General features: G+C 38.4%; 1 protein-coding gene across 1 annotated transcript in view; it reads right to left on the bottom strand.

Moving 5' to 3' along the window:
- Positions 1–2,357: 2,357 nt before the first annotated feature.
- The window catches only part of timm23a (translocase of inner mitochondrial membrane 23 homolog a (yeast)), a 49,289-nt gene continuing 26,242 nt past the window's right edge, over positions 2,358–25,404 (bottom strand). Inside the window, exons 5-7 of the mRNA XM_073025233.1 lie at positions 9,783–9,841; positions 6,987–7,097; positions 2,358–3,845 (exon numbers count right to left, since the gene is read on the bottom strand). Of these exons, the coding sequence (XP_072881334.1) occupies positions 3,730–3,845; positions 6,987–7,097; positions 9,783–9,841 (286 nt within the window). The 3' untranslated portion in view covers positions 2,358–3,729. The remainder of the gene's footprint in view (positions 3,846–6,986; positions 7,098–9,782; positions 9,842–25,404) is intronic.

Here is a 25,404-nt window from a genome sequence, read left to right as displayed (position 1 = left end):
CTGCAAACTTGGCTATGTTATCAGTTCCTATGTCAAGATTTTTATGGTATGAAGTGAAAAATTGTGATCCCAATAGCTCTGCAGAGTTCCACCTGAAACTGGCAGCTGTCCTAAAAAGGACACACTTATTCCCAGTCTCTACCTTCTGCCAGTCAGCTTATCTGCTATCCATTCCAGTACATTGCCTTTAATAAGGCCTATTTAACATCTTCATATGTACCACATTGACAACTGACTTTCTAACCTACTTGTTCCTTAAAGAATTCTAACAGATCTGTCGGGTAACATCACTTATCTCTGAAATTTCCTCAATTATGGACTCTAAAATCTTACCATTCAGGGTAGATTAACTGGTCTATTTTACCTCCTCTGCTGGATCCCTCCTTGACTACAGCGATTATTCAAAAGTCCTGTGCAAATGCCTCCTTTCCCTTTTGGCTGCTTTTTTTTTCCAGTGTAGTCCATTAAGTCCAGGTGATCTCTCAGGTTCCCCAGCCCCTTCTCCTTAGTAATGGCCACTACACTCACTTCTGCCCCAACTCCAGTTCCCTGTTCCCCTTTTCCTACTTCTCCAATGTCATTTTTTAAACAGTCCAATAATGTCCAATCTTACCTTTTTCTTATCCTCCATGAATCTAAAAAAATCTTTCATGCCGTTGGTCCAATTTCCCTTTGTATTTCACCTTACAGCTTTTTAAAATTTACCTCTGTTGGTTTTTAAAAGCTTTCTAATCTAGCTTTCCATTTGAGGCAGTCTGTTGTTTGGGATCGACTATGGGTGTTTTGTCCTGTCTTGCCCATACACAAGATGGGCAATATAAAGAGAACAAGCTGCAGCCACTGCAGAAGACTCCCCCTGGCCATGTAGCTCCAGATTTATCATCAGCGTTTACTCCTGAAGCCTTCCCTGAGTAGATGCAGCTGCAAGGCAGCAGAGGTTTGAGATCAGTTTTCTTTCTCCATGGCTGATGAGCCTTATTTGCCCAAAGTGACTAGTTTTAAGGCAGCAGTAACCCACCTTTGCCCTTATCAGTAGAAACTATTCCGCCAGCTAAGCCACATATGAAGGCCAGGAGCTGGACCTGGTTGTCAAAAGACTTTGATATGCACACTATTGGGAGTACTTAATAGGTAATGGGAGCTTATCTTCAACAACCACCCCCCCCCCAAAAAAAAAACCCAACCCTGGTAATGACAAGCTTAAGGAACAAACTTGTATGGTATCTTGTTTGCTCTTATGCTTTGTGACTTCCTTTGCCAGCCATAATTGTATTCACTCCTGTGTTTGCTATCAGCTTTAGTATTCTGCTTCATCCTCGGGATGACCCATTAGCTTGATGTAAAATATAACTGGTTCACTAACCTTCAGAAAGATCTGCCATCCTTACATGCTCTGGTTTATCACCAGCTTATAACATTCACACTAAATCAATTCTAATATAACCAACCACATTGCTCATTAGTTATGCCACTGGCATTACTTGTCCTCAACTGATGAATTGATATTACGTAATGAATGCATCCTAAGTAGGAGGCAGGCACAAAATATGCTGGTTAGGGGATTTGAATGTCAATAGCAAGTGTTTGTTGTTACCATGACTACAACCAGCCCAAGTCTTGATATAGTTGCTCATCCTGGTCTGCAGCAGATGGCAGATGAGGGTTGAACTTGTTAGTGCTTGTTGCAAATACATTTAACCCTGACAGGTCAGTAGGACTGCTTTTCGATCCTTTAATAACTACCACAATTGAGAGGTCAATGACATCTTTTACAAAGGGCAGCTTTCATTATTGTGTCACTTCATTTGTGACATGGTATAAATCTGACTTATAAACTGAGCATCCATGAGGTATGCAAGCCATCAGTGGCAGCAACAATTGAATTTAATTGCATGGTTCTGAATATCCCTCATTTAGTCATTAGACCAATTCTGGGTCAATGAAGTATATAGAAGGCCACAGCCATCAGACAGTAAAAGCGAGATGCTAACCTGGCACAACTGCAAGATCTTCACATGCTCCACAATCCCACAGATACATCAGTGTTTTGCAGTATACCATGTCAATTTGAGTCACTGGGCTTCAAAACCATTTCTATTGTCTACAAGACCCTATCGTATCCACTTCCACCCCTGTTGCCGGCAGCCCATTCCACACACTCACCACTGAGTTTTTAAAAAAATTACCCCTGACATCTCCTACCTACTCCCCAGCACCTTAAACCTGTGTCCTCTTGTGGCAACCATTTCAGCCCTGAAAAAAAGCCTCGACTACATGATCAATGCCTCGATGTTAAATAGTTCTAGAAACTTTAAGCTCCAAGCATTTGTGTAAATATTAAAAATAAAATAAGAATATTATTTATTAACACAATAAATAGCTTTCCTTTATTTTGTTCTGTGCTTGCCATACAGTTTGTGACTAGATTCCTCCAATAGAATACATTTGTCTAAAAAAATACAATAGAACTGTTAAAAGGGTGGCGGCTTTGACCCAAATAACTCAAGTAATAATTAAAGGAACAGTTCACAAGTTATTTTTCCAGCAGAGTCCCTGTGGACCTTTTCTTGGATTTCTCCAATATTTTACAAGTGATTAACAGATCAATGACAAGCTTCCCTCTTTCATACTCATTCTGAACAACTTTATTTTCAGGCACCTTATTTTTCCCATTCCATTTCAGGCCCCAATTTTATTTTCTTCACAACTATTGCTCTAAGATTTTTCTAAAGCATGCCCATAATTAGCAAGTATTATATAGCTTTATCTCATGGGAAGTACATCAATATAACAAATGGTATGTGAAGTTTGCTTTGTTGGGACAAAATTGTTGAATCTGAAGTGATGGCAAATTAGACCAGAAGGTGGGGTACCTTGACATTCCCACAAAAATTTATGAGCATGAAACTTTTTTTTACCAGGCACAACATGGGGCAAAGTTGGGCTATATAATAAAGTAAGGAGTTTAGCTAATCCATTTTCAGAGCTGCACAATACAGGAAGTGAAAGAAAACCATCTAATCAGCTATCTTGCCATAAGTATTTGTCAAATCACTTGAATAAAAATCTAATTTGCTGCATGGGGAATCAGCAGAAAAGTTGGTGAACAACCAGTTCAATCCACAAGGTTGCTGCTTATAGATCAGACACACTGAGTAAGGGCATGAATGTTGTCAGATGGGATGGTTATACTCTGTACCACTGCAGAAGCTGAGATACCCATAATAAATCAGTACCTCGATAACTTGAGTTTAGACATCATTACAAAGCTGGATATTGAAAACAGTTTAAGAGGAACATAATGAAATGGCCTGAAGATTCCTCAGGTGTGGAGGTTCTGATCCAATGACTATTCATGCTAGTGCAGTCTTCAGTTTCTGCTGATGGAAGGTTTGATTAATTAATAAATTATCCCACTGCTCGTGACCCAAGAATCATTCTACATTGATCCATTCTATTTGGGGTTGCTGCCAATCTGAGAGCTGTGCTTGAGGGGAGTTTGTTATTTCTGCAGACTCTGCTCACCTCAGTGTCACAGTAAGATTAGGATCAATCAACCAAAAGAACAATACAATTCACTCACAATGTGAGTGTCTTCCATGTCAAATCTCAAAAAAGGATAAAGTGGCATTTAATATATACTTTTTAAAAGATCAAGTCATTTACTGTACTTATTTCCTATTCAGATGTCCATCTTGGCTCTTCCCACAGAATTCCCATAGTGCAGTCTCAGAGGGAATGTCGCACAGATACACCCTTTATATGGTCCCAGTTGTTATAGAGAGCATAGAGTCCAGTCAGAGTGAAGCCAATAAATCCTCCTCGTGCAGCTCCACGAAGTCCAGCTGGGTAAAAATACAAGGAGAAAAGAAAGTTACATTGCATGCGAACCACGGAAGATCTAGTGTAGAGATTCCCAACTTGGGGTCCACAGACAACTTACTCAATGGTATTAGTCCATGGCATTTAAAAAAGTTGGGAACCCGTTCTAGTATGTTTTCTCTTACAGGAGCTCTTCAGCAAAACTATAGAGAGGCAGATCAATAATGTCACCTCTATCAGTGAACAGAATTTGTGAAGAAAGGAACCTACAACCCCCAACACCAACCCTCATTCTCTGTAAGGGATAGACATTTGTCAGGAAAATTACAGCCAGTTTGTTTGCAAGTGGGCTGAATTGACGAATTAAATCTCCCTAGATACACTTTAAGATAACAAAAATTAAAATTATACTAAGTACTCTAAAGCCCCTTCAAACTCAAATGAATGAGGGCATTGCACAGTGGATGCATAGAAATAGACTAAGCAGGTTCTGTTATTTTGTTTGAATTATTGCAGTTTGTTTTTCTTTTAAAAAACCTAATTTCCTACCATATGTCTTCATACAATCTGTTTTAGAGGTAAGTGAATCAGGAGAATCTTTACGTTTCCCCCTCAGTTTTTGGACTGGGCAAAATTAACCATTGCTACAAATAGTTTACATTTTGGATTAGTCTAAATGGACTAAACAAGAGCTCTGCCCTCACCCTTTTAACACAAATCTGAAATGTACATAAAACTTAGGTTAATTTTATTAACCTAAATTTAGCCGATAAATTATAATAACCCAAATATTTCCAATTCCTAAGACTGCTAATAGGTATGCCCATAATTCAGTACCCCAGAGTTCTTTCACCACATCCAGCATAAACTGAGCTGAGAATGCACTGCACTTTATTCATCTTTAAAGCAGCAAGGCAAGAGGGATTCTGACATACTTAGTTACACTGCATTTCCAAGCCACAAAGGCAAAATGATTGGGAAGAGTCTCCAATACAGCATTTTTACAGAATTCAATGAGATAGTAAGATAATTCTTGGGTTTGGGTCAGGGTCAACATCAAGTAGGAAGGATGATGCCAGGCCAATGACTCTGCCCTCAGAATCTCAAGAAGGTCACAGAACGTCTGCCTGCAAAGATCTGAGGAAAGGGCAGGATACAAGATGCAGTTGTTCGCTAAACCATTTGCTTCAGTACACATTGCCAAAATGTGTTCGGTAGCAAACCACAACAATACAAAGAAAACAGGAACAAAGACGTTCGCACAATTCACAAGAGCACATCATTCCACAGCATTTCAAAGATAGGCAGAGAAGGCTATGGGATAGAAATTAAGACTTCAGATTTACCTTTTGTTCAATTCTTTGCATATCACTAAGTAAACTTTTTGCAGAGGGAATACATTTAAATATTACAAGTTCATATAATACTCACAGTGAACTAAAGTGTCAAGACAGAGGTTATACTGTAGAAATAAAAATCTGGTGGAAATCAGCACCTGTGGTGTCAACGTTGGTCTCCAGTGAAGCTGATCATTTAACAGTGAACAGCATCACAGAATTGCACCCAAAGTCAAGCAACAATTAAAAAATACATCCCACCCAGCCTAGCATACCATGAAATAAAGTTGTCCATATTAACACCAGATCTGAAGGCAACTCTCTACACTCCCTGTTCATACTATATCACCAGTATATTGAGCAATGCTCTGCACCACCATCACGAACTTGACTGAATGAAGGTCTCTGTGAATTGAGTTTGAAAGTTTGTATGACAGGTATTGTGGCTGTTAAAGGGGCCCATTTCTTTAGGTGTAGATCTTGATAATAGAAACTTTACACTTTGCCCTCTTCAAGTAATTTAAATCCGAAATAAATGAAGGCCTAGAACCAATCAATCCTTGCAGCCTGTTAGTGTCTCCCATGAACTAGGAAGACAGAAACATCCAAGTCACCTCAGTAGCAGACAATCATCCAGTGGGCTGCTGAATGGTTTTTGTTGGAGCTGCATCTTTGAGGGCAGCTAATGTGTCTGCTGTTTTAAACCAATCTCACCACAACGTGGATTTCAAAACCAAGTTTTGCAGTTGTACAACATATCCGAGAGTTACTGCTGGCCTTTGAGTGTAACAGGGAGACTTCAGTGCCTAATGGAGTGCCCCAAGAACCAGTTCTTGGCATGAAGTTTTATTCCACAACAGCTATGCATCTCTGAAATGCTGCCTGTGAATTTTGGGACCCTTTTCTGAAGCGTCCCTTACTGTCATGTTAGTAAACCTCAAAAATGGTAAACCACTACCAGAAACTTCTCCTTTTTGAAAAGAATCTTTTTGTAAATTAATGAAATTCCTCAAAAAAAAACTAATTCATGTGAAGATTAAACCTTGATCGCTCTGATTGATCCGGTGTTCAAGTTCTGCTTGTTTTTAGAGCAGTACACAATAGTTAGTTACTTTCCAAAACAAAAATGAACCCTGGAGACCTCAAAACAAGTACACAAATATACACCCAGTGGCCACATTATTAGGTACACTTGCTCATTAATGCAATTATCTAATCAGCCAATCATGTGGTGACAAGACAATACATAAAAGCAGATTCAGTTGTTGTTCAGACTAAACATCAGAATGTAGAAGATGTGTGATCTAGGTGACTTTGTTGGTACCAGCCGGAATAGTTTGAGCATCTCAGAAACTACTGATGTGGGATTTTCACGCACAACAGTCTCTAGTTTACAGAGAATAATGTGAAAAACAAAAATAAAACATCCACTGAGCTGCAGTTCTGTGGGTGAAAACACCATCTTGATGAGAGAGGTCGGAGGAGAATGACTAGACAGGTTCAAGCTGATAGGAAGGAGACAGTAACTCAAATAACCATGTGTTACAACAGTGTTGTGCAGAAGAGCATTGCTAAATGAACATGTTGAACCTTGAGGTGGATGGGCGACAACAGCAGAGTCCATGAACATACACTCAGTGGCCACTTTATTAGTTACAGGACATACCTAATAAAGTGGCCACTTAGTGTAAATGAACAATGGACAATCCTTACGGAGGAACTGCTTCAATTCAGAAATAATTTTGAAGCAGTAGCTAACCAGACAACTCATCAGTGGGCAAGCAGAATTCTAGATTAATGAAAGCTTAAATCCCATTTGTCATTTACCTGTAGATTTGTATAGTAAGCCAGTTAAGGTCCCCGCTGCCACTGTATTCAGGTCATCCTCTGCACCTCGAACCTTTTCAATCACAACACCAAATGTGCTGTATAAGAGAGCTGCATAAATAAATCAGGGTCAGTGATGTGGTCATACAGTGATGTATAGACACAGATGCTCATGAGGCCTGGAGAAATGCAGACATCAATTGACTTGACAGGCAATACAAACATGAAGCAGTACAAAGCTAAAGTACCTCTGCAGAATGACCTGGGGCTAAATAACAATTCAGAGACTTGATCATGGAATATTCCTTCTCCAGTATGGAATTGCTTTACAACATCAATTGTCAGTCTGAGAATTCAAATTTAAAATCAGATTATATCTGAAAAGTGGCAGCTTTCATCCTTACAACTAATTTAACACAACCAAAGTTCAATGACAACCCTTAGGAAAACTACCCCTGGCATTCTACTAATCTGCCTTGTATGCATTTTCCAGACATACACACAACATAGAACATTACAGTATAGTACATGCCCTTGGGGCCACAATGTTGAGCCAGACTTTGAACCTACTCCAAGATCAATCTAATCCTTTCCCTCTACATAGCCCTCCATTTTCTGTCATCCATATACCTATTGAAGAGTTTCTTAAATGCCCCTATTACCACCACCCTGGCAGCATGTCCCACACACTCAACTCTCTAAAAAAAAACATACCCTTACATTCCCCCACTAAGCTTTCCTCTAATAACCATAAAATTATGCCTCCTCATATTAGCCATTTCCACCCTGGGGTGGGGGGGAAAAGAAAAACACTGGCTATCCACTTAATCAGTGACTCTGTATTTTGTGGACAACCATCAAATCATCTCTCATCCTCCTTAACTCAAAGGAGAAAAGCTCTAGCTCACTCAACTTCTCCTCATAAGCCACGTTCTCTGATCTACACAGCATCCTGGTAAATCTCCTCTTCATCATGTCCAAGGCTTCTGTATCCTTCCTACGAGGCGATCAGAATGGAACACGAAATTGTGTGTGGCCCAACCAGGGTGTTATAGAGCTGTGACATTACCTCAAGGCTCTTGGACTCATCCTCCTGACTAATGAAGGCCAACACACCATATGCCTTTTTTAAAAAATTATTATTATTTATTAAATTTTAGAAATTACAAAATAAATGTGATGATAAAATAGTAAGAAAAATAATATTAACCCTCCCACCTCCCCTTAACCCTTATCTAAAGAAAGAAAAAAAGGAAAGATTGCCTGAATATCGGAGGATCCCTACATGCTCCATGGAGTTCAAAATAATTTTGATATTTATTTTTACTTTCCCCAATTACTTTATAATTTTATCTTCAAAGGACCTATGTATTTAATCCTATCTTTTGTAAGTATGGGAACCAAATTTTCAAAAGTATATCATATTCATTTCTTAGATTATATGTAATTTTTTCAAGTGGAATACAACTATGTATTTCATTATTCCAACGATCCATAGTTAAATATAAATCAGATTTCCAAGTAACTGCGATAACTTTTTTGGCTACTGCCAATGCAATTTTTATAAATTTTTTCTGATACTTATTCAATTTAAGTTTCGGTATTGTCCCTTCAATGTCTCCTAATAAAAATAATAGTGGACTATGTGGGAGTTGTACTCCAGTAATTTGTTCCAATAAAAGTCTTAAATTTATCCAAAATGGTTGAATTTTAAAACAAGACCAAGTAGAATGTAAAAAAGTACCAATTTCTTGATTACATCATATGCCTTCTGAACAACTTTATCAATGTACATGGCAACTTTGAAGATCTATGGATGTGGATCCCAAGATCCCTCTGGTCCCTCACATTACTAAGAATCCTGCCATTAAAACTTGTATTCTGCTTTAAATTCAACCTTCCAAAAAGTAAATTACCTCACGCTTTTCCAGGTTGAACCCCATCTGCCACTTCTCAGCCCAGCTGTGTGTTCTGTCAATGTCCCGTCATAACCTTTGATAACCTTCTACATTATCCACAACTCCACCATCCTTCATGACATCTACAACCTTACTAGCCCGCCCTTTCATTTCCTCATCCATGTCATTTATCAACATCACAATGAGCAGGAGTTCCAAAAACGATCCCCGCTGAACACCACTGGTCACCGAATTCAGGCAAAATACACTCCATCTACAAACACCCTCTACCTTCTATGGGTAAACCAATTCTAAATCCACAAGAATCCCTGGATCCCATGCTTCCAGACTTTCTGAATAAGCCTATCATGGGGAATCTATCAACTGCCTAACTAAAATTGATATACACCGCATCCACTACCCTACCTTCATCAATGTGCTTTGCCACATCCTCAAAGAATTCAATCAGGTTCATGACCTGACCCACACAAAGTCATGATGATTAACCCTAATCAGACTATGCTTCTCCAAATGTTTGTAAATCCTGTCTCTAAGAGTCTCTCCAAAAATTTGCCCAGCTCTAAAATAAGACTCTCTGGTTTTTACTGGAGTAGGGTTATCCCTACTTCCTTTCTTGAATGAAGAAATAACACTTGCCACCCCCAATCATCTGATTCTACTACTGTGGCCAGTGTGGACAATTTCTTCCCTCATTTCCTGTAGTAACATGGGTACATCCTGTCTGACCCCATAAAGCAAGAAGCAATGTAGAAAAAACCTGTAGTAGAAGTTCTGTAAAATTTTAGTTAAATTAGTTCTGTGGGAAAAGAATAAGTAGTTTTCTTCAAAATAGTCTCACAATATCTGAAATATATGTTCATAAATGTAAAACACTTACCCAAGGAGCCCAACGTGTTGGCCCACAAAGCTCCTTGCCGTGTGACCATATTCAGGATTCTGCAAAATAAAACAAGCATTAGAGTACAAAATTATAATGTATTGAAGCATGGCAAGACTTTCCATAACCTTTTGGAAGTTGGAGAACAAGGGGTCAGGATTGGCACTGTGGCCAAGTGGTTTCTAAATATCTTGGAAAGCTGCAAAGTGACAGAATGGAATTTTCCTACAAAAGTTGGCAGAAGGATTTAATTAACTTCTAGAGGGACGAAGAGACCAAGAACCTATTAAAGGAGCAGAGGGAATGCGGAGGTAGTTGAGCTGGGGAAAAGTAGTGTTGAAGCCTTTGGGAAAGGTTTGTCAATGATTATTTGAAATACAGTGGATCCTGGATAATTGGGACAGCTGCCTATTTGGGTAAATTTTCACAGAACAAAATCAAATCAAGAAAATAGCCAGGATACCCTTCATTTATTTGGGACAAAATGACACTTAATTGGGACAGGAGACTGCTTCGAGCGAACAGTTTTTAAAATAGCAACACACACAAAATGCTGGAGGAACTCAGCAGGTCAGGCAACATCTATGGAAAAGAGTAAACAGTTGATATTTTGGGTCGAGACCCTTCATCATAACAAGTTTTTAAAATAATGTCAGTTGCACGCACTTGTGTTCAAAAAGTGTCAATTTTTGTCACTGACAATTGGCAGGAAGTAAGCAGCAAGACAATTCAGAACTCTTGCTCACTGTGGTTTCAAGCATTCAGGCTTGGAGATACCAGAAATGGCCAGGAGTGAAAATGAAACAATGTTACTACTTCAACAAGTTAAGAACCACAAAGAACTTGAAGATATCGACAATCATCTTGAATGTTTTAATGAAAATGAAGATTTGGAGGAAGCAATTGAGAAAACCTTTGTATGAAGGCAATCCATTATCTGCACTAGTAGTCTGTGTTGATTTTGTTCATTTGCACTCAAAAGAAAGTGATGTGGGTAAAATCTTCCATTGATAAGTATTAGAAACTAATACACAGTTTTATAGTACTGTAGTGTTTTAATCTGTTCTGTAATTCTTTAAAAAAATATTTTCATGAAACTTTGGCTAACTGGGGCAGGAGCTTAACTGAGCCAAAATGAACTGGGTTAGCCAAGCTACTCTTCGCACAAGTTAAGTTGGGAAACAAAAGTTTATTAGTCAAATACTGCAATGCAACTGTTGAAACTGCTTTCATTACGAATAAGCAAGGGATTGTACCACAGGGTTCCATGAAGTGATTTCAAGTGTCCTACAGGCATTCTGCTAGACCACTGAACCACTGATTAATTCTGATGGTTGAATAAAATGAGCTTTAAATGGTAAACAGAGCATGGCATTTATTAAGGATCCATTAAAAAGGGGATAACAACTATTCCAAAAAATAAGAATATGGAAAGAATTAAGACATAAATATTTCAATCAAGGGTATCAAGGTCACTGAAACAATGAGTTTTAAGAGCAACTAACTAAGAAAAAAAATGAATAGCAAGAAGCTCAGTTTCAATCTAATTATGCAGGAGTAATAGTATTATTTCTAAAATTTGCTATGTGCCAAGGTACAATTAACTGCTGTGTCACTGAAACAATTTCATCTGCATTTCTACATGCTATTTGGTATTTAAACACTGACCACTCAAATTAATTCTGAATCCTAGTATTTCCCAGGCAAGAGTAATGGAAGAAAAAATAATTTCCATTTCTGAAATATTCTTCATGCCAAAAGATCCCAAAGCAGTTCACAACCATTGTATTTCTCTTTACGGATAATGATCATTGTAATGTAGAAATCAGAGACAAAATAGCACTGCCTTTTAAAAAAAATCAGCCATAACCGTCCATGATTAAATTAACCAATGAGAATAGCTTCCCTTCAGCACTGCAACAGGCATCAACTTACAATTTCTGCCCAAATCTCAGCAGAGCAACAGCTTATATTTACAAAAATTATAAATGGTGAAATATTTTTATTAACTTATAAAATATCATGTATAAAATAACAACTATTTGACAGCAAATTAATGTGCTTGAGATGGAAGGAAAATACTATTTCCCCTTTTCTCAACAAAATGAAAGAGCTGGTCATTGACTTTAGTGAGAAGGGTCAAGTGCACACCTGTCTGTATCAATGGTGATGAGGTGAAGATAGCTGAGAGCTTCAAGTTCCTCAGTGTAAATGTCACCAACAATTTGCCCTGGTCCAGTCATGTAGACGCCAAGTCAAGAAAGTACATGAATGCCCCTACTACCTCAGAAGACCAAGGAAATGTAGCATGTGCTGATGACTCTTTCCAATTTTTATAGATGATACCATGGAAGGCATCATATCCAGATGTATTATAGCTTGTTATGACAGTTGCTCTGCTCAAGATTGCAAAAAAAATTACAGAATTATGAACATAGTCTAGTCCATCACACATACCAGCCTCCCATTTTTGACTCTGTCTACACTTCCCACTGCTTCAGGCAATAATAGAATGATGGACCCTTTCCACCCCTATCATTGTCTTGTATCCTCTTTCCCATCATGCAGAATATATACAAAAGCTTGACAGCATATACCACCAGATTCAACATACAGGTGTCCCCCGTTTTTTGAACATTAGCTTTACCACAACTCACTGTTACAAAAGACATACATTAGTACCTGTTTTTGATAACCAAAGAGGATTTTCACTTTTACGAAAAAAAGATGCCCGCTTTACACGTGTGTTTACGCATGCATGCATGTGCTGATTTTTTTTTCTCCAAATCAATTTTGACTCGCTGTCTTCCCAATTTTGATGTGAAACTGCACCATACATACAATATTTCTACTTTATATAGGGTGTATATTTATATCATTCCTGCTTTTACTGTATGTTAGTGTTATTTTAGGTTTTATGTGTTATTTGGTTTTTTTTTGGGGTCTAGGAACGCTCAAAAATTTTTCCCATATAAATTAATGGTAATTGCTTCTTCGCTAAACGACATTTCGGTTTACAAATGGTTTCATAAGAACACTCTAACTTCGGATTGGGAGGGAAACCTGTACTGGAAAGGTGGATGACAGTGGATAATGGATCATTTGGTTTAAAAAATTATTCACTGTTTCATCATTTTGACTGATAAAATAGACTTGGTACACAAACTACACAGCTGCTCAAACACATTTTGACCCAAGCAAAATAAAGTAATCTCAAACTATGGTGGTGTGCATTTGTTTTTGGAATTGCAGGATCAACTTCAGAAAACATTATTTCCAAATACTTAATATTCAACAATGAGTAAAACTAGTAAATAGAAGAGATATTTAAAATGAAAATGTAAGTGTAGGGTAAAAAATGGGCAATACTGCCATAGTCAGCATTTTGGAAAATGGTATTCATACCACTTTTGAATCTATTCACCAAACCTGTGGGTTAAACATGTTTGTTAATGCAGTGACATGGGAATTGGACGTTTTAACTTTGAATATTAAATGCTCACCAGTGTAGTTCCAATATGTTTCTATTTCCAAATTTTAATGAATTAGGAGGAAATTCATTTGGGAGCAAGAAAAGGGACAAACCCTTTTTTTTTTAAAGAAAAGGGACAAACAAGAAACTTCCCTGCAATAATGCAGCATTCCTGCAAGTGAAGTATAATTCAAATTAAAAAAAGATTAGTTATCACCTTAGGCTTAGAGAACCAGACTGATAACATGTACTCACTGAAACAGCTGTCCAACCAGTGATAACACATGACGCAAAGTTAGGTGACCTTAGGAAAATCAAATATTAAAACTCTGGGAATTCATGTCATTGTGGTGGTCAACACTTGCTAAATATGCTAAGGCACTGCTGTTCCAAGTATTCAAAGACAACAATGTGGTGTGAAACCATCAAAAATCAGCAGCTTCCATTTCACCAAACTTTTCTTCATATGACCTTGCACAGATATATAGTGGTTGTTCTTCTGTTGTTCTACTGAAGGGCAGTACAGATCGGACAGATGAAAAGAGTAAAACAAAGCAGCAAACTGAAAAGGGCTAATTTTGACCTTAATGTGCATTTGTGTAGATCTTTCCCAGTGGGAGTTGTTATGAAGGGTAGGTATCATGGATCAATGATTAATAAAACAATATCACATAATGTTTATAGAAGCTTGCTGTCCACAAATTATTTACTATACATACAACAGTGCTACACTTCATGGTTATAAATTGTATTGGTACAGTCCAAGGTTGTGAAAAGCATTGACAAGAGAGATGATGTTTTTACCAAAAGTAAATCATGGATCTTCTCCAAATACTAAATGCAACCATACGGCTATACCAATATAACCCACTGAAATCAGTGAATGCAATCATGCAATTCATTTTTCCAGACTGGAAGCTTAACTGAAGTGAACTACTTGAAGTGAAATAGTGGCAGTGGGATTAATTTCAAGAGGCATTTATAATTAACCAACTGGTGTTTTGGTTTCACACTAAAGGAAATAAATGAGTAACAACACCGAATGCAATTCATCTAAATCCACAGAGGATCGTGTAGCCATGCTAGGAACACGTTGAAACATGGAATGAATGGAATTATTTGTTATACAGCAACCATTCCAAAGAAAGTACATGCATAATTTTGTTTGTTTTCTTAATGGCCTGTAGGACTAAGCACAGGCTGTTATATAACAATCAGTGATGAACAGTAATGATCCATTCCACACTGCATCTCAATAAATAAAATAATAAACTTTAATTGAGAAGGGCAGCTACATCGGGAAGTGTAGAGAGCAACTTTTTAAAAGTATGATATAGAATATGGTTTGAGCTAAATTGGATTTCACCACTTCTCTGACTGCTGTGCAAACTTTCCAGGTTTGTGACATCTCACTGATGTTTTTTAGATCACAGAACAGCCCTTCCTAAATGGCTAACAGTATCATAGACTTTTTAAAGATGGCTTAAGATGCGAAAGTCTGCACTCTGATGGATATTCACAATCTTCAAGACATATCAGTTTCAATTAGTAGCAGAAAGCAAGCACTTTCCACTGAATTACATGTACAGTCCGCCCTCCTTATCCGTGGATTCCGTATGTGCGGATTCAACCAACCGCGGATCAGGAAAATCCGAAGTTCTCCCCATGTACAGACTATTTTTCGTCATTATTCCCTAAACAATACAGTATAACAACTACTTACGTGGCATTTACATTGTGTTAGGTTTTATAAGTAATCTAGAAATGACGTAAAAGTAAGGCAATCCCCAGGTTATGAATGAGTTCCATTCCTGAGTCTGTCTTTAAGTCGGATTTGAAGTCTGAACAGGTACATCCGATATTATTTAGTGTCAGTTAGTCAAACGTTTTTCTTAGTATATACTACATATTTTACCTTTCTATGCATATAAAACACTTAAGAAACATACGTATTTCAATAATTTTACCACTGCTTTGCTTAGTAATAATTGTAGCTTTCATCAGGGCAGGGCATTTCACATTCTCCATTAAAATTATTCCGATTGTTGACCGACTGCAGCCTAACACTTTTCCAATGACCGATGGCATTTCACCTCCTTCCGCTCGCGTTATTACTTCCACCTTATTTTCAATCGCGATCATGATTATTTTTGTGAACAGAAACGCTACCGATTTAGAGCTGCACCGCCAGGTCCTAATGACCACCACACGGAGACATGTTAAATAAAGTCCAGGGTTCCGCTGGGTCCTAAAGAATTTTGGAATCCGCAGGGGGGTCCCGGAACCAATCCCCCACGGATAAGGAGGGCCGACTGTAGTGCATTTTGGTTCTTTGAAAGAACTATCCAATTAGACCTGCTCTCCTGCCACTTCCCCTCCAACAAGCTTTGCAAATGTCTTGGTTTTTAAAAAAATATAAATATGAACTGTTTAACATTTTTCCCATAAATTATCTTAAAAATTACTTCAACAAGGGGAGACAATTTTTTATACTAATGGTTGTCATTATTTTCAAAATCAGTACACTTTTATTATCTCTCAAAAAGTAAAAACACCTGAAATAAAAATAGCTCAGCAGCAATTTTTGCTTCTGCTTTGAAAAAAAGTTACAGAAGCCCCTTTCACCATTGTTCCCTATACTTGACTACCTTCTCACATTGACAGACAATGGAGAAGTTGCTCACTTCCTCCAAACTGAATGCATAGCATGGGTCCAAACTATGACGACCTTGGTGAGATACATTGACCAATGCTTTCTTCAGTTCTATTTGGGCCTAATCAACCTCTATTTCCAGTTCACCAATGTGTATTGGTGCTACTTGTTCCCATCCTATACTGGAAAGGTTCATCACTTGTGCCTGTACTTTCAGCTGGTTCATCTATTTTTCCCTTCATAGAGGACAGATTAGCATTAATATAATTGCAACCACACTAATTTAACACTAACAGTAGCTCTTCAACACAGCTCTGTAGTTAGCTGTTCTGATCATGACACCTTCCAGTGCTGCTGGGATCTCGTTTACTGTGGGTTTACCTGCTCTCCATAATTGATAAGTAGCTCAATTACATCTGCACCATTTCCACCACTTCTGATCACACCGCATTCTCATACAACCACAAGCAATGCAACACCTGCCCTTCTACCACTTCCCTTTCCACCTGCCAGCTACCCAAAGACTTCTAGGTGAAACAACAGATTACACCTACCTGTTCAATTTATTGCACTGAGGGAGACCAAGTTACCTTCTGGTTCCAGTTTGACACTAATTCTCCAGCCGAGTCTGACCCCCGTCTCTGACCTCTTACATTTAGTCCAACAAAATTCAATGTAACCCTGAAGAACAGTATGTCAACATCTGATGGCACATCAGTCCTCAAGAATTGACAGATGATTCAACAATTTCAAATCACAAACTCTTCAAATCTGTATTAGAATTGATCAGCTCTGATTAAAATTAGCTGTTTACCCATTGTCTTTCTTTACAATTGCAGTCTGGTCTGCTAAGTGTTTTCAACATTCACATCTCCTCATCTCTACTGCTCTGCATCATCGCTCCAGCAATTTCTTTTGACATTCTTGCTTCTTTGCTTGCACTCCCTTTCTTCTTATCCATCTTCCCCAAGACAGCATCACCATTACCAATAGTCAATCAGTCTCCTTTGGCATCTACCGTATCACAGGAAGGTTCTCTACACCTCCACCCTCACTGTAACTTCCAATTTCTAACTTCAGAATCTTGACGAAAGGTCATTAAATCATAATGTTAATTATGTTTGTCTCTCCACAGATGCTGCCTGAGCCTCTTGAATATTTCCAGTGTTGTCATTACTTCCTATTAACATCCCTGATTCAAGCAGAGCAATCCAGCATTATTAACAATGTTAAATCTCTTGTTCCCAGTGCCAGTTTGGTAAAGTTCTACTGCAACACTTCAAAGCTTTGATAGCCTTCCCAAGATGTACTACTCACACTTGAGCACAGTACTCAAGCCAAGCCCATGATTCATTACTTTGATGCTTTTGTATCTTAAGACCTCGTATTAAAACACCCATGATTATGTGTCCTTTCAAAAGTTTTGTCAATTATTATATCAGATTCTAGACTGGACTACATGAAACCCTTAGGTATATCTGTTCCTCCTTCCCCAATAAAAATGAAAAATTTAATTTAGACTGGGGCTCATTTTCACTCCAAATATTTATCTACATTTCTCCTAATCAGTTTCCTATTTCAGCAGCCTGTTTGCTTGGTTGAAAATGAATTCTGCCTGAATTCATATTTCCTCCAATTCTATGTAACACAGAAACAGGAAAATTAACATATGGTGTTAGTTGTGGGTTGGAGAGGGCAGATAAAGAGAAAGCAGAGGGAACTCTCAAAGTGAGATGGTTCAATTAAATCATCAGGCCTTTATTATAGCATTTCCCCAATTGCAACCTCCTACCGATATCCAATTGATCAGAGGTGCAGTGTAACACAAGACACAAGTGGACTAACTTGATGGTCAGCAAGATCCTTCCTGGGCTACTGGCTATCAATGATTACATTTAGATGCCCAAATGTTTACACACATTATTTTAATTTTATTATTATTAATTTTATGATAAAAATTCAAAACAATTAAAAGCATCAAACAAAAATCAAAGAAAAAAGATTTATACTTAAAATTTTAAAATCGTTATGTGCCCACCACTCTCTTCTACAATTTAAAGTGGTTAAGTTGTCTCATTTTTATTTAGATATATCTCCGTATTGTGATAAATGTAATAATGAAGAAGCTTCACTCATTCATATGTTTTGGACATGCCCAAGTCTTGGAAAATATTGGAAAGAAGTATTTCAAACTTTCTCAATACTTTTCAAAGTAAACTTTAAGCCTAATCCTTTGACTGCTTTATTTGGTATTGTTGGAGGAAAGGATATTATTTTGGAGTCATCTAACTTGCACATTTTAGCTTTAATTTCACTTATGGCCAGAAGGACGCTCTTGCTTAAATGGAAAGATGCAGCCCCTCCTATTCACGCCCAATGGTTATGTGATGTGATGTCATGTTTAAATTTAGAGAAGATTCGATGTTCAATCTCTGAATCTAGTCAAGACTTTCAAACATTGTGGGGACTTTTTCTGAATTATTTTCAAACATTTGATTTGCTGTTAAAGCACAGATGATGACTAATAACTTTTTTCCTTTTTTCTTTACTAATCAGCTTCGGTCTTGGTAGTGGGTTAGATTTTTTTTATATAATAAAATTACTATATTTCAATGTTACAAATTAATTAATCTGTATTAATATAAGGAGTCTTTATATACGATTTAGTATAATGTATTAATTTTTTTTATTGTGCTCTGTATTCTTATATGTAAATTAATAAAAATATTGGAAAATAATTCCTACCTCCACACTCTCTTCATTCACTACCACCCCCACCACCAAACTCAATCGAGCTGAAGGCTCACATTTTCTATGGGCAAACTTCCCAGTCCTGTTAGGGAATCAAAAGCAATCTATGCTGCCCTATTCAGACTCCTTTTGAAGCACCTAGCTAGAATGGACTTCATTCTCCACTCAGGAGTCTGAACCATCCTGTAGTTTCAGCCGAATAGATATGTTGGCTTTTCAATAGAAGACTAGGGCTGTGAGCTAGTTTTAATTAAAAATGTTGCACCTGTATCACAATTAAGTGCTAATCTAATCTTAAAAGATCAATGAAAAACATGCTGATCAAACATCTTAAAACTCATTTACTCCTTCCTTCATTCACATTTTTTGTCTTCATATGACTACTACATACATTGCTTCTGCCATTCCAAGGGGCCTTCAGTACATAACAGCAGAGGGCAACCTGTTCTGATATTTAGTTGTTGAAAATGAACTCAATTAGCCTTATTTATCACATTCACCTGCATTCTCTTAGATATGTATACCTTGGCGAAACCAGAATGTGGAGGTTATGATATACATACAACTATCATCAGTGTAGGCAAAACTGCAAAAGAAATTAGCGTACCTCTATTTTGGCATCAAAAGGTGGAACACATTTTAATTTGTGGTAAAAGGCAGCCAAGTTGACTGGGCTCTCAACATTGAGAAGTTTCGTCGAAGGCTAAAGCAAATGCTATCAAGGAGCAATAGTTCTTTGCCAAAGAACAAAAATGTGGGCCCAAGACAGATCACTTTGGAGACAAAATTTGGGTTACATGATTTAAGTTAGAATATGCATTAAAGAGCAGGCTGTATTGCTTTAATATGTAATTTTTATGAACAAAATGATAAACCTTGAGCAAAATATGCTTATTTCCATGATTCAAGTGATTATCCAAGATCTGTCATCACTATGGGATTATTCTGCTTATTTCACAAGATCACAAGACAAAGGAGCAGAAGCAGGCCATTCGGCCCATCAAGTCTACTCCACCACTCCACCATGAACTAAACTATTCTCCCATCTAGTTCCAATTTCCGGCTTTTTCCCCATATCCCTTGATACACTGACTAATTAGATACCCATCAATCTCCTCCTTAAACACCCTCAATGATCGGGCCTCCACAGCTGCATGTAGCAACGAATTCCATAAATCCACGACCCTCTGGCTAATAAAATTTCTCCTCATCTCTGTTTTAAATGGGTACTTTCTAATTCTAAGACTGTGGCCCCTTGTCCTGGACTCACCCACCAAGGGAAACAGCCTTTCCACATCTACCCTTTCAACATTCGAAGTGTTTCTATGAGATCCACTCTCATTCTTCTATACTCTAATGAATACAGTCCAAGAGCCGACATACGCTCCTCATATGTTAGTCCCTGCATTCCAGGAATAATCCTCATAAATCTTCTCTGAACTCTCTCCAACATCAGTACATCCCTTCTGAGATAGAGGGCCCAAAACTGCACACAGTATTCCAAATGAGGTCTCACTAGTTCCCCACAGAGCCTCATCAACACCTCCTTACTCTTAGACACTATTCCTCTTGAAATGAATGTCAACATAGCACTTGCTTTCCTTATTGCCGATCCAACCTGGTGGTTAACCTTTAGGGTATCCTGCACGAGGACCCCCAAGTCCCTTAGCACTTACGATTTTTGAATTTTTTCTCCATCTGAATAATAATCTGCCTGATTATTTCTTCTTCCAAAATGTACAACCGTACATTTCTCAACATTGCATCTCATCTGCCATTTCTCTGCCCACTCTCCTAAACTGACCAAGTCTCTCTGCAACCTTTCCGTTTCTTCAACACTTCCTGCTCCTCCACCTATCTTGGTGTCATCCGCAAACTTAGCCACAAGACCATTTAATCCATAATCTAAATCATTGATATACAGTGTAAAAAGTGGCCCCAACACTGATCCCTGCGGAACACTACTAGTAACCGGCAACCAACCAGAAAAGGATCCCTTTATTCCCACCCTTTGCTTTCTGCCTATCAGCCAAAGCACCATCCATTCCAGTATCTTTCCTGTAATTCCATGGGCTCTCATTTTATTAAGCAGCCTCTTATACTGCACCTTATCGAAGACCTTTTGAACATCCAAATACACAACGTCCACAGCCTCTCCCATGTAAATCTTATTTGAGATTACCTCAAAAAATTCCAATAGGTTGGTGAGGCAGGATCTTCTCTTCATGAAACCATACTGGATTGGGCCTATCTTGTCATGCACCTCGAGGTATTTCATAACCTCATCCTTGAGGATCGACTCCAATAACTTTCCAACTACCGATGTCAGACTAATAAGTCTGTAATTTTCTTTTTGCTGCCTCCCTCCTTTCTTAAACAGCGGAACTACATTTGCGACCTTCCAGTCCTCCGTAACCATGTCAGAGTCTATTAATTACTGGAAGATCATTTCTAATGCCTCCACAATCTCCAAAGCCACCTCCTTCAGAACCCATGGGTGCACCTCATCCGGTCCGGGAGACTCATCTATCCTTAGTCCATTTAGCTTCCCAAGCACTTTCTCTGTAGCAATCTTGACTGTACCTAATTCTATTCTTTGAGACCTCTGGCTATCAGGTATGTTGCTAATGTTTTCCACTGTGAAGACTAATGCAAAATACTCATTTAGTTACCCTGCCATCTCTGTTACCCAGTATAATTTCTCCAGTATCATTTTCAATCGGTCCTATATTTACCCGTGTCACTCTTTTACTCTTCATACATTTAAAAAAAACTTAGTATCCTTTTTTATGTTAATTGCTGACTTCCTTTCATAATTCATCTCTTTCCTAATGACTTTAGTTTCCTTCTGTAAGTTTTTAAAAGTCATCCAGTCCTCAGTTTTCCCACTAATTTTTGCTTCCTTGTACACTGTCTCTTTTGCTTTTATTTCAGCCTTAACCTCTCTTGCTAGCGACATTTGTGCCATTTTTCCACTCACGATTTTCTTTTTTCTTGGAATATATTTTTCCTGCACTTTCCTTATTTCTTGTAGGAATTTCATCCAATTTTGCTCTACCATTCCTCCATCTAGCTTACTTTTCCAATCAACTTGGGCCAGTTCCTCTCTCATACCACTGTAATTTCCTTTGTTCCACCGAAATATCGATAGACCTGATACCAGCTTCTTCTTTTCAAATTTGAACCTGAACTCAATCATATTATGATCACTGCTTCCAAGGGGTTCCATTACCTCTAGCTCCCTAATCACCTCAGGTTCATTACACAGCATCCAATCCAAAACAGCCGATCCCCTGGTGGGCTTATGGACAAGCTGCTCCAAAAAGCCATCCTGTAGGCATTCTACAAACTCCTTCTCCTGAGATCCAGTACCTTCTTGACTTTCCCAATCCACTTTCATATTAAAATCCCCCATAATTATCTTAACATTTTCCTTCTGACACACTTTTTCTATTTCCAGCTGTAACTTGTAGTCTACATCCCAGCTGCTGTTTGGAGACCTGTATATAACTGCTATTAGTGTCTTTTTACTCTTGCCATTTCTAAACTCGACCCATAAGGATTCTACCTCTTCTGATCTTATGTCCCTTCTTTCTAGTGATATGATATTGTTGCTTACCTTCAGGGCCACGCCACCCCCTTTACCTACTTTCCTATACACTGTGTATCCTTGGACATTCAACTCCCAATCACATCCATCATTTAGCCGTGACTTGGTGATGGCCACAATGTCATACCTTTTAACCTGTAGCTGTACAACAAGGTCATCCATTTTATTTCTAATGCTGGGTGCATTTAAGTACGGTACATTTAGATCAGTATCTGTTACTGATTTTGCTATATTTCTATTGCACAACAAATTATCCTGTCTATTCACCTGCCTGTCCTTCTTGCCATCTTTGCTGCACAGTATCTTTGACTTATTTCTATCTTCCTCTTCCTCCACCCTAACACATTGGTTTCCTTCCCCCTGACGACTTAGTTTAAACCCTCCCTAACAGCTATATTAAACAATCACGCCAGGATATTAGTACCCTTTGAGTTCAGGTGTAACCCATTGTTTTTGTATAAGTCATACCTCCCCCAAAATAGATCCCAATGATCCAAGAATTTGAAGCCCTGCCCCCTGCACCAGTTACTTAGCCACACATTCATCTGCTTAATTCTGCTATTCTTACCTTCATTAGCATGTGGCTGAGACAGTAATCCTGAAATTATTACTCTGGAGGTCCGGCTTTTCAATTTTCTTCCTAGCTCCCAGTAATCCTCCTTCAGGACCCCCCTCTTTTTTTCTGTCTGTCATTGGTACCAACATGTACCAAGACTTCTGGCTGCTCACCCTCTCTCCTCAGAATACTCTGGACCCAATCTGAGACATCCTGTACCCTGGCACCAGGGAGGCAACACACCATTCGGGTATCCTTGTCCGGCTCACAGAATCTCTTGTCTGTTCCCCTCACTATGGAATCCCCTATAACTACTGCATTTCTCCTTGCTCTCTTGATCACGGCACTAGGCAGAGTGCCAGTCCTGTTTGGCTAACAACTTTCTCAATAATACTGAAATATAATAAAATGTCATTTATCACATTGGCCATTTGTGAGAGTTCCCTATTCCAACTGATTATCACTTTTCTAAAGTATTTCATTGGCAATGCAACTATTGGGACAACACTTGACTGGTATTTGGACAACAAAAAGTTCTCTATAAGTAAGCATTTTCAACTGCCTAATTTCTCTGCACCTTTGAACAGGACAGGATGTTTTAATTACACTTATAAAGGTTATCCCTTCACGAATAGCTTAAAAGGATAGCACAGAGCCGGCAACCGGAGTTCAATTCCCACTGCTATTTGTAGGGAGTGTGTATATTCTCCCCATGACTGGGTGAGTTTCCTCTGGGTGCTCCAGTTCCCTCCCATAGTTCAATGATGTACAGACTAGTAGGTTAATTGGGTGGCATGGGCTCGCTGGGTCAGAAGGGCTTGGTTCCCTGATGTATCTCTAAATTAAATTTAAAATTAAAACACAAATAATCTACATAATAAAAAAAATTGCTCCCTGATACCCATTTACTCCAATGACAATTATGACTTCCTGCCCCAAAGAAAATCTGTGGTCATCTTACAAAATTTGCATGTTTGAAATCAATGTTTGTACATGTGCGTTTCAACAGATAAAACCGGTAGAACTTGATTTTTTTTAAAAAAATTACTCGTTAATATCCAGATTTTCATATTTTTCCTCATAATTTAGCAAACCTGATTTGAAATAATTAAATTCAAACTATAACAATAAAAATAGAAGGATGCGTTGAAGAGCATTAGAAATGTACAGGCCCTTTTAGTTCACTGTGTCCATGACAAATGTGATGTCCATCTATGCTAATCCTATTTGCCCAAATTATAATGTACCCACATTCCTTTATGCCATTCCTATCCAAGTACCTGTCTAGGCATCTTTTAAATGGTATAATTGTATCTGCTATTTCCACTTCTTCTGGCAGCTTATTCCATATAACCACTACCCTCTATGCGGAAAATTTTACTCCTTTATAAAAAGTATTCACCCCTCTTGGAAGTTTTCATGTTTTATTGCTTTACAACATTGAATCACAGTGTATTTAATTTGGCTCTGTTGGCACTGATCAACAGAAAAAGACTCTTTCATGTCAAAGTGAAAACAGATCTCTGCAAAGTAATCTAAATTAATTACAAATATTTAATTAATTATTTTGTGTTTTATAAGTATTCACCCCCTACAATGTGTCACACCAAATTATCACTGGTCCACATAATTTAGAAGTCACATAATTAGTTGAATGGAGATCTGTTTTTGGAGACCTGTGTGCAGTCAAGGTGCTTCACTTGGCTGTAGTACAAAATACACTTGTACCTGGAAGGTCCAACTACTGCTGAGTCAGTAAACTGGCAAAAACTACACCAGGAAGACAAAGTAACACTCCAAGCAACTTCACAAAAAGGTGATTGAAAAGCACGTCAGAAGATGGGTACAAGAAAATTTCAAAGTCACTGGTCATATCTTGGAGCACAGTTGTCAATCATCAAGAAGTAGAAAGAATATGGCACAGCCGTAAATCTGCCCAGAGCAGGCTGTCCTCAAAAATTGAGTGACTGTGCCAGAAGGGAACCAGTGAGGGAGCCACCAAGAGGCCAATAAGCTTCAGTAGCTGAGAAGGGAGAGACAACGCATACAACTGTTGCCTGGGTGCTTCATCAGTCACAGCTTTCTGGGAGAGTAGCAAAGAGAAAGCCACTGCTGTGGAAAAACTCACATGAAATCTCGGCTAGAGTTTGCCAGAAGTCATGTTGTGAGACTCAGAAGTCAGCTGGAAGGGGATTCTATGGTCTGATGAAACCAAAATTAAGCTTTTTGGCCAGCAGACTAAATGCCTGACGAAGGGTCTCGGCCCGAAACGTCGACAGCGCTTCTCACTATAGATGCTGCCTGGCCTGCTGTGTTCTACCAGCATTTTGTGTGTGTTGTAGACTAAATGCCATGTTTGATGTAAGCCAAACACTGCACATTGTCAAAAACACACCATCCCATGGTGATGGCTGCATCATGTTATGGGGATGCTTCACCGCAGCAGGCCCTGGAAGGCTTATGAAAGTAGAAGGTAAAATGAATGCAGCAAAATACAGAGAAATCCTGGAGGAAAACCTGATGCAATCTGCAAGAGAACTGCAACTTGGGTGATTTGTTTTCCAGCTGGACAATGACCCC

Source organism: Hemitrygon akajei, chromosome 21 (genome assembly GCF_048418815.1).
Source record: "Hemitrygon akajei chromosome 21, sHemAka1.3, whole genome shotgun sequence".
Lineage (NCBI taxonomy): Eukaryota > Metazoa > Chordata > Chondrichthyes > Myliobatiformes > Dasyatidae > Hemitrygon > Hemitrygon akajei.
This window is presented reverse-complemented; position numbering and strand designations above follow the sequence as displayed.